Raw genomic sequence first — 9,312 nt, 5'->3', positions numbered from 1 at the left:
CTCCCGCCCAGGAGGGGCTGAGGGCGGGGACAGCGCCACACCCCTCCCCCCAAGGCACAGCCCCGGGGAATCTGGACGTTTAAAAGTTATTCTAATCTAGACAAAGAAACTTTACTTTCTCAAAATTCCGGAGTCTGGCAGTGGGGGAGAGTTGAAAAGTTTGGGGTCTCTCATCGCTATTTGGGAATTCAACAGAATCCTGAAAGTTTACTGTGACTATTTTGTTTCAAACAATGGCTTTACGTCAAGTCTTGGGCTCTGCACACAACCCCCGTGAGGGTTCTGGGTCAGCGGCTGTCCCCACTCCTGCCCCCGGGGAAGGGTGGGCAGCTTTCCTCCTCCACGTTTCCGAACCCCCAGGTTTCAAATGTGTTCATTTTGCAATGCAAACACCATCACTCGGTTTTATTGGTTTTGTTATATCAGCCTCCGAAGCAGGCAATTACTGGTGTGAACATACATTAAAAAAACATACTTGTATTGAGTTCAGAGTGTGCAATAGTGTAAACTCGGTGGAAGTGCTGTTGGTGAAAAGTATGTGCTGAGGATGAGATCAGAAGGTCAGCAGGCTGAGGAGTCCTCAAACGGAACAGAGGCGAGCCTCCAGCCCTAAAGGAGACAGCAACACAACAGGCCTCAGACGGAAACGTCTCCTGCGTGTAAACTTTTGGACGTAAACCTTATGCTTCAGGGTGTTTCCCTGCTGCTCTGAGAGCAGCCCTGTCCTGCCGGGTCCCCGAGTTTGGCATGGCCTGGCTGACTCACGTCCAGGCGCTCGGGGGGCTGGTCTGTGGCCCCGGGAGCCTGCGTCCAGATCCTCCCTCCAGGGTGGGTTCTCGGCCTGAGCTCTGCCAAGCTCTTGCCTCGCTTTGGAAACTCGGTAGAAAAAGAGTTGGCCACTTTGGAGCCTGCAGCCTGCGTGCCGGCGCCCTCCTGGCCCAGACGACCGGCCAATTAGGCGCAGAAGGGCTTGCCCCCGGCCTTGGGCATGGCCAGCAGCTCCTTGGCTGCGCTGGAGGTGGGGGCGTCGTGGGGCGCAGCAGGCGGGAAGGAGTGTGCCAGGGGTTTCGTCAGCACGTTGGCGCCCGCCCCCGGGGAGCGGCCCAGCGGCCCCGGGTCCAGGAGGGCGCCCTTAGCGGTGGCCCAGGCCTGGTTCAAAGTGCTGTGCCTGAGGATGGGGTCGTGGAAGACCCCGTCCACCCAGTTTCTGAGACTGGTTACCGGGGAGTCCTGGTGCCTGTCCAGGGCACCTGCGGGAGCTGGGGCCACAGGCGAGGAGGAGGCCGCGGGTGCTGAGGCGGGGGCCGCAGGGCCAGCGGGGCCTTGGCGCTTGAGCATGCACGAGGGAAACTCAGTCTGGCTGAGGGCGGTGGCTGTGTGCGCCAGGGACCAGATGCGCGGCTTGGCCTCGAGGCCTGCCGACACCCCAGCCGGAGCAAAGCCCAGCTTGGGCTCACAGGCCTGTGGGCCGCCCCCCGCGCCCGAGCTCGGCTGTGGCTCCGGCCCAGCCACCACACTCCGGAGGCAGCTTCGGGCCCTCTCCAGGTTCTGGTCCAGACTGGCCCCTCCCCCAGCGGCCAGGGGCATCCGGAGGGCCCCCGGAGCCTCCTTCCCCGGGGCGCTGGGGCCATCTGGTGCGGTGGGGACTCTATCCAGGCTTCGGTCCAGGGGCTGGAAGGGCGGTTTCAGCTCGCACTCTGGGGGTTCCCCCTCCAGGGGGTCGAAGTCCTCCAAGTCGCTGAGCTCCAGATCCTTCTCTTTGCAGATGGGCTCTGCCAGGAGAGAAAGGGTGACCAGTGGAGGGAGACGGGATGGAGGGTTAAGGAACCCCCTTCCTCATTCCAAGCGCATGGTCAGGGGCCCACCTTGGAGCTAGGAAAAGCACCTGCACCTTTCTTCTACCTCCATTTCCTCCAAGGCTCCGGTCCCCAAAACCAACACGATGGAGCTGATTTCAGCCTCGTATAGAGGGTGGGGTCTAGTGTTTAGAATGTGATTTTGCACCTTTAAGCGTGCTCCTGACCCAGCATCCCAGGCGCCCACGTGCACAGGGCCTCCCTCACTCGGTGCCTGGGCATTCATTTGCTGCCTGGGCCCAAGGGTTTGCCCTGTTCCACGCCTTTAGAGGTCCTAGAGCCAGGGATGGGGCACAGGGAGGCGCCGCCCGGGGCCCCAGCCCCCGCGCCAGCAACCTGCCACGCACCTTCACCCTTGGTGCTCTTGAGGGGCTGCTCCCGGGCTTCCTCCTCGCCGCCCTCTTCCTCCTCGCCCTCTGCGCAGGGCCGCTTCTCATCCGCACACTTGTTCCTGGGCGGCCAGGTCATCTTGTTCTCCTTCTTGAGGCGCCGGCGCGCGTTGGCGAACCAGGTGGAGACCTGCGTGAGGGTCATCTTGGTGATGATGGCCAGCATGATCTTCTCGCCCTTGGTGGGGTAGGGGTTCTTGCGGTGCTCCTGCAGCCAGGCCTTCAGCGTGCTGGTGGTCTCGCGCGTGGCGTTCTTCCGCCGCGAGCCGCTGTCCATGGTCCCGTACCTGGAGACAGCTGGGCAATGGGGCGGCGGCCAGGGCCGGGGCCACCGGCTTCCAGCCCCGGTCGCGGGTGTGTGTGTGTGTGTGGTGGTAAGACGTGGGTTTCACCCAGGCAGGCGCTGCCTTTTCATGTTTATCTGTGATTACACTCACACGCAGCCGGAGAGGTCCCCGTGGGTGGGGAGGCGCGCGGGCGCAGGGCCCGGCCAGCTCTCTGTCACTCTACATACACCTGTGTCTCTCTGAGTTCCTTTATCCCCGCCCCCGCCTTTGATCCCGAAACCAGGAAAGCGTATCGCAGGGACGCGAACCAAACTGCGCACGGCCAGTGGGCAGAAATGGTCGTGAGCGCCCGTGGGGAAAACGCGCCCAGAGGGCCTACGTGCATTTTCTGCGGTTCAGTTTTTCTGTGGCCGCACGAAAGGCGTACTGTCTGTTGGCGGGCAAGGACCCCCCCCCCTTGCTCCCCCGTAGGGGCGGGGAACTGGGCCCTGACACAGCACACAGGCGGCCCTTCTTGGGGTGCGGGGAGGCGTCGGAAGCCTGCGCGTGAGAGGAGAAGTCCCGACTCCGGGCCGCCGGCGCGCGGGCGGGGAAGGGGCGAGGGGCTCCCCTGGCTCGGGCCGGCTGGGAGCCGGGGATGCCCGGACCCGGGGAACGCCGCCCCTCCCGTCTCCTGAACTTTCAGAGGGGGCGTGGCGCTGGCAGGGGCGGGGCTGGCGGCCCGCGGGGGTGGGGCGGCGGAGGGCGGGGGTCCCTCACCTGTCGTAGGGGTACTGGCCCAGCGCCGGCTCGTAGGGGTAGTAGGCGGTGGCGGCCGGAGCGAGGCCCGCATGCGCAGATCCCGGCGCGTCCTTGGAGTCGAAGCTGTTCTGTAGGAGCCCGTGAGCCTGGGGTCGCAGCTTCCGGGATGCGACCCAGCTGGAGCCCCTCCCCTGGGACCACTGGCTCCTGCCTGCTTCCCGAAGACCCGTGGGCAGCCGCCCGCATCCCACTCCCACCCACGTCGCCTGTTCCGAGACTCTGCCTCCGGCCCAGGCAGCGAAGGACCCCAAGCCGTGGAGTTACAGCTGGGGGGTGTCGGGGGAACAAGAGGCTGGAGAAGGAGGGAGGGAGGGAAGGGAGGAGGAGGGATGAGGGGGGAGCGACTAAGGGACAGCAGAGGAGGAGGGTGAAGGGGGGAGGGGGATGGGGCCAGGAGGGGAGAAGGAAGGAGAGACGTGGGGGAGGGGAGGAAGAGGATGGCGGGGAGGTGTGAGGGGGCAGGGGACCCGGGGGGGGGGGGAGCAGGCCGCAGCGAGCTCCAACAGAACCAGACATCCGACCCGAACTTAGTAGCGAGCAGAAAAGAATAAATACATCAAATACAACGGACCACCCGCCAGGACACCGCAGCCCTGGGGCTGGCGGTGTTCTGAAGGACCAGGCTAGGAGGCGCAAAGTGGACGCGGGCCAAGGCGTGCTTCTCCCCCGCGCCTCGCCTCCAGAGTTCAGGGAGAGTGTGTGCGGCAAATCCCGGGGTAGGGGCGTGCGCGGCAGGGAGAAGTTTCGAGATACACCCCCGCCCCTTACCAGCGAGTAGAAGGCAGACGCCTCGGAGCCATAGGTCACGTAGTTGCTGTAGCCCTGCGAGCCGCTGTAGGGGCCCCCATAGACGCCCAGCGCCGCGGCTGAGTTGAGCTCGTGGCGCGCGGTGGCCAGCAGCCGGCTCTCGTAGACCGGGCAGTAGACGGGCGCCTGGGCCGAGGCAGCCGGCCCGGAGTCGGCCAGCGTGCGGCCACCGGATTCGCAGCACGTGCTCAGGGAGTTGGTGGTCATCAGGAACTGGGGGAGAGAGGGGCCGCTTGGAAGGGCGGGGCCGCCGGGCGGGAGGCTGGGTCCCTGGGCCTCCGTCCACCCCACGTGCCGCCCAGGAGCGCGCACCCCATGTCCTCGGTGCTACCGGCATCCTCACCGGGCCGCGCCTTCTTTCCCGCGGCGAGCTGGTGCGCCTGGCCCTGTACAGCCACGTGGGGCCCAGAATGTTCACACCCTCCCCCGGGGGTTTCCAAGGCCGCGGGGCGCAAGCCCTCGCGTGCCACGTCTCTGAGTCCCCGGGGGCGTAGCCTCAGAGCCCGGAGGGGCGGGAGGGGGCAAACAAAGCGGGAAATGGGCACCCTGCCCGTCGGATTTCCTCAGCGCCTCTGCCCACCCCCGAGTGCGGCGCGAGGGGTGCGTGGCACAGGCCCGGCTCACTGGGAGGAGACAGCGGGTGGCTGGCCGAGCGGGGCCCCCTTACCTGGGGTGCCGAGGAGTAGGGGTACCCAAACTGCGGGTAGGACATGGCGGGCGCGGCCCGGGGCCGGCGGGCGGGGCCGGCGGGGTCCTGCGCGAGGGGGCCGGCGTGGCGCGGCCACTGCTCCGGGGCCGCCGGCTTCTAGGCGCTGGGAGGGCGAAGCAGAAGAGCGGGTTAATTCAGCCACGCGCTCCACAAACTTTTCTAAGTGGGTAGGAAAGGGAGCCGCGGCGGTCCTTTTAGCTTCGCAGTCCGGAGCCTGGAGGGGGCCCTGGGACCGACCGGCCTCGCAGCGGCGGCACAAATACATATTTTGCAAAAAAAGGGAAAAAAAAAAGTGAGTCGTGCGCATCCGTCAGGTCAGCGGTGCGCGGCTTTAAGCGGCAGAGGCTCTGACGTCAGCCCCACGCCGCGGAGGCCGGCCTGGCCGCAGACGCGAGGGTCACCCGGCCGCCGCCGGGCCGGGCGGGGCGGGGACAGGCGGGCCGCGGACAGGCGGGCCGCGCCGCCGGGGCGGAGGGCGCACTTCATCCGAGGAGTCAACAGCGCGCCGACGAACGGGTTTCTCCTTAGTCACCGAGGGCGGGAGGCACTTTTAATTAGAAATTAATTAATGAGCAGCTGCTCCTTCCCACCCCACTGTAATCATTCGTCTCAATTACAAACGAGACGTGTGAGGGGTGTGCGAGCGGGTCTGCACCGGAGATGTCATCAACGCGTAAAACGAGCCGCGCGCTGGCGCGGCCGGCCGGCCGGGCCTCCGCGCTCCGCGCGCCCCTCCGGGGGGGAAGGCAGGCAGCTCGCGGGCCGGCGCTCCGCGGCCAGAGGCCGCGCGGGCCCGACTATTGTTTCAGCCGGACTCGGCCAAGCCTCCCGCCGGTCCGAACCCTCCACCGGGCTGCAGTTCCAGACCCAGCGCGCCTACCCGCGCGTCCGCCCCGGGAGGTCAGAACGCCCTCCGGGTGGGGGTCTGGGCCTTCCCGCAGAGCCCGCCGCCCCGGGGCTCGGGCTCGGTGGGCCGCCGGGCCTTGCCGCTCCCGGCCGCCGGGCCCCCGGGGAACCACCCCCCCTCCTCGTCCAGTAAGTTCCAGCTCGGCGCGCGGGCCCTGCTGTGGCGCCCCTCCCCACCCGCTCCCGCGGGCCGCCCTCCCTCAGCGACCCCCCCCCCCCGACCCCTCGCGGCCACACCCGGGACTGCCAGACAGCCCCGCGCGCTCGGACCCGCAGGGTTCCCGACTGGGCTCCGGGGCCGCTCCCGCTGCGCGCGCTGCTCCCGGCGACCTTGGGGCCTAGGTACGGGGCAGGGGGCGCCGGGAGCGGTCAGGGGAGCGTCGAGCGCCCACCCCAGCACTTCCCCAGCCGGCCCCGGCCCTGGGACCTCGCCCGAGGCCGGAGTGGCGGCCAGCGCACAGGCGGTCAGGGGCCGCCCGAGCCGCCCGGAACCCCTGGCCGCCTTGTGCGCCGCCAGCCTCCGGGGGCCCGGGCTCGCCGCTGCCGTTCCCGCCCGGCCTGGCCTCCCGCGGTCGCCGGCGGGGAGCCGCGCGCAGCGGCGCTGTGCAGACTTGCTAGGAAAGAGTCCCGGGTTCAGACCTGTGAATCGCCCCAGGGTCACCCTCTAATTAATGATGACGTTCTCGCCCTCTCCCCAGCTGCAAACCTGCCTCCCAGAAACGAAATCTGCCCGCTCTGACAGCTCGGTTGAAGGTGATTGATGACTATCTGGAGACCACAGTACGCATCATATCATATCTGCTGCGTAATTGCTTTAATTTACAGATGAAAGTGCGACTTCTCCGATCGCGTTGGACCGCAGCCGGCCACGTCCGAGCCGCTTGCAAAGGAAAGGCATCGGAAATAATGAATAGCCGCTCCATGCAAATTATTCAGACAGTTTAGCGTCTGTAGCCGGGAGAGATGTATAAAGAACACGAGTCAAATGACATTAATAATTGTTTTTGAATTCTGTATTGATTTCGTGGCGGCCGTGTTTATTTCTTTCTCACCTGAATTCCTAATATCACCTTCCTGTAAATAATAAGAAACTAGCCACCGGGGCTTCTCAGGCAGAAATGAATCTCTCAATCTCCCTCTTCTCCTCTGCTCCTCCCCTCCCCCCTCCTCCCTCCTCCCATCTCCTTCCAGGTTTCTGGCTTCTGCTGAGGCTTTTACGGAACATCCTCCTACTTTCCATTATTTATTGTTTACAAACAACTCACTCTCCCCGGGTAATGAGGCGCGGGGTGGGGGGGGGGCAGGAGGCGCCATGGCCCAGGGTGGCTGCGGGCTCTGGGAGCAGCGGTCTCCACGGGAGGACGGCATTCAGCATCCTTTCCTCACTCCATTCCTGTGGCCGCGGCCTCACCCGGCAATTGTAAGCGCTCAGCTGCTGGGGAGGAAGCCACCGCCCAGGTCCCAGTGTCCAGCGCCTCAGGGCTACCGCTCTCAGAGCGCGCTGCGCCCAGGCCTGCGCTCCCTTCCGTTTCCTTCCCCGGAGACTCGGGCCACAGCTCGCGGGGAACGACACCCCTGCACACGCAACCATTCATCTTCTAAGCAGCAGACGTGCTCTCACCCTCAGAGCGGGGTGGGCACAGCAGGTCCGTGGGGGCCTCTGGGGGAGGGGTTTCAGGCGCTGCCTTCGACCATCACTGCCGCCTTCTCCTGTTTTCCTCTCCAGCCTGAGTGTGTGAATAGACACTCCCTGTCCACGCCTGCCGGCCTGGTTCTCACTGGCCACCTCTTTCCCTGATCCTGAAATCCCGCTCTGCAGAGGCACTTTCTCAGGCCGCTGCACCTTGACCCTCTGCTTCCTGGCCCAGGCCCAGCCCAGGCTGGCTGCATGAGGGCCGCGCGCTACTCAGTCTGGGGAAGCTTAGGGCTGCCAGAGGAACCTTGAAACCTTGCAGGCCGCCCACACAGCCCCCGCTCTGCAACCTGGAGCCCAGGTTCGCCCCATCTGTCTGCGGCCGCAGGCACACCCCTGATGCCCCGCTGACAACCCGTGCCTTGGCCGAGGCCGCTGGCTGGAACGCGGGTACTTTCTGGGCTGGCGTTGTCCCCTGGTAATGCAGGAATAACTGCCCCTGCTCTTCCCTGAAAGGCCCAGCCTTGAGCAGAGGCACCCTGGGTTTCCCTCCAAGAGCGACAGGCAGGAGTGTCAGAATCTCAGGCACCACCAGCTCAATATGCCTGCACAGCCTCTGCTGACTGAGCCCACGTCCCTCCAGGGACCCCCGTCCTAAGGTTCTAAATACACCCGTGGGCAGGACCTGCCAGGAACTGCGCGGTTCCCCACAGGCAGGGCAGCGGCTCCGTCTTGGTCAGGTGCCCCCACTGGTCTGGAGAGAAGCCCAGGGCAAGGGGGGCTGACGATTATTCACCCCAAGTGTTAGATGTCCGCGAGTCCCCCTTTCTGCGGGGGAGCCGGGGGCGGGGTGGGGCTGGGTGGGTGATGTTGGCCATCGGAACCGTGGGAGGCCTCTGGGGCGAGAGGCCCTGTCCTGACCTTCCTCTGCTCCCGGCGGCGGGGCTTCACCCCTGAGGCCCGCTGAGCACCCGCCTCCCCGGTCCGGCCGGCCCCCAGAATTGTCCCCGGGGGCCACCCCGGTTCCCCGCACCGAGAGCCGGAGGTGGGGGTGGGGGGGGGGGAAGGGGGCTCTCTCCGGCCCAGAGAAGTTGACCGGAGCCAGAGGGCAGGGGCCTTCTCTAAGGCCCGGGGCCGAGCCCTGGGGGCGCGCGTGCCGCGCACGGCTCTCGGACACCCGGGCGGGGTGCGGGGCTCAGGGCTTCTGGGTGTCCCGGCGCCGCACTCGCGAACCCCGAGGTTGGCAGGTCGCTCCTTCGCAGCCGCTCCTCTGGGGTTTCCCGCGAAGCCGAGGGGCGAGCTGCAGGCGCGCGGGGTGAATTCTCCTCCGGAAACGCCCCGCATTCCGGCCCGCTCCCTCCGGCTCTCCCACCGCGGCCGCGCCGCCGGCTCGCGGGGCGCCGCCCGAGCCGGGAAGGCGGCCGCCCGATGTCCCGGTGCAGGCCCCCGGCTCCGCGCGGCCCCCCGAGCCCCGCGCCGCCCCCGCCCCCCGTCTCCTGCCACTTGCGGCCGCCGCGGCGGCCTCCAGACACCCCACCGGCGGGCAGCAAACTTTGCGCCCCCAGCGCAGGAGCGATCCTCGCAAAGTTTGCGCGGCCGAGCCCACTCCCTACCTGCGCCGGGGACGCGCCCGCCCGCGCCGCTCGGGCGCCGGGGCCGCGGGGAGCAGCGCGCAGCCCGGGACGCGCCGGGGAGTCGCCGCCGTCACCGCCGCCCGCGCCCCTCGGCGGCCGCGCGGAGCCTCCGCCTCCCCGGCCGGGGGGAGGGGTCTCGGCACCCCGGGGCGGGGGCGGGCGCGGGGACCTCGCCTACCTGCGGCGGCGCCGGGCCTCTGCCGGCCGCCCGCAAGGGCTCTGCGCGGCCGCTCGGCGCGCGCGCTCCGGCGGGCAGCGGGCGACAGCTGATGGAGACATTTCCAGGCGGA

At 67.3% G+C, this 9,312-nt stretch overlaps 1 protein-coding gene across 5 annotated transcripts; it reads right to left on the bottom strand.

The window, feature by feature from the left end:
• Positions 1-376: 376 nt before the first annotated feature.
• Positions 377-9,109, bottom strand: IRX4 (iroquois homeobox 4). 5 transcript variants are annotated; one of them, XM_057710371.1, is made up of 6 exons: positions 9,002-9,109; positions 4,808-4,952; positions 4,102-4,353; positions 3,292-3,401; positions 2,204-2,532; positions 377-1,772 (listed from the first exon to the last, which is right to left on the bottom strand). In XM_057710371.1, exons 2-6 carry the CDS (start codon positions 4,850-4,852, stop codon positions 955-957), a joined length of 1,554 nt encoding a protein of 517 aa, XP_057566354.1. In that variant the 5' UTR covers positions 4,853-4,952; positions 9,002-9,109; the 3' UTR covers positions 377-954. The 5 variants fall into 5 exon arrangements, with proteins under 5 accessions (XP_057566354.1, XP_057566356.1, XP_057566355.1 ...); XM_057710373.1 differs by having other exon boundaries at positions 3,292-3,383; XM_057710372.1 differs by lacking the exon at positions 9,002-9,109 and adding an exon at positions 7,377-8,431.
• Positions 9,110-9,312: the final 203 nt, after the last annotated feature.

This window comes from Hippopotamus amphibius, chromosome 15 (assembly GCF_030028045.1).
Source record: "Hippopotamus amphibius kiboko isolate mHipAmp2 chromosome 15, mHipAmp2.hap2, whole genome shotgun sequence".
Taxonomy (NCBI): domain Eukaryota; kingdom Metazoa; phylum Chordata; class Mammalia; order Artiodactyla; family Hippopotamidae; genus Hippopotamus; species Hippopotamus amphibius.
Note: the sequence above shows the minus strand (reverse complement) of the source record. Positions and strands in the feature narration are given on the sequence as shown.

What these genes read in the sequence shown, in the direction of transcription:
- IRX4 (XM_057710369.1), bottom strand. Translation starts at nt 5,156, where the DNA reads ATGCGCACGACTCACTTTTTTTTTTCCCTTTTTTTGCAAAATATGTAT. An exon ending in CGTCTGCCTTCTACTCGCTG is followed by an intron (nt 3,402 to 4,101) that starts GTAAGGGGCGGG and finishes GGGCTCCTACAG; the next exon opens with AACAGCTTCGACTCCAAGGA. An exon ending in GGCCAGTACCCCTACGACAG is followed by an intron (nt 2,376 to 3,291) that starts GTGAGGGACCCC and finishes ACCCTCACGCAG; the next exon opens with GTCTCCACCTGGTTCGCCAA.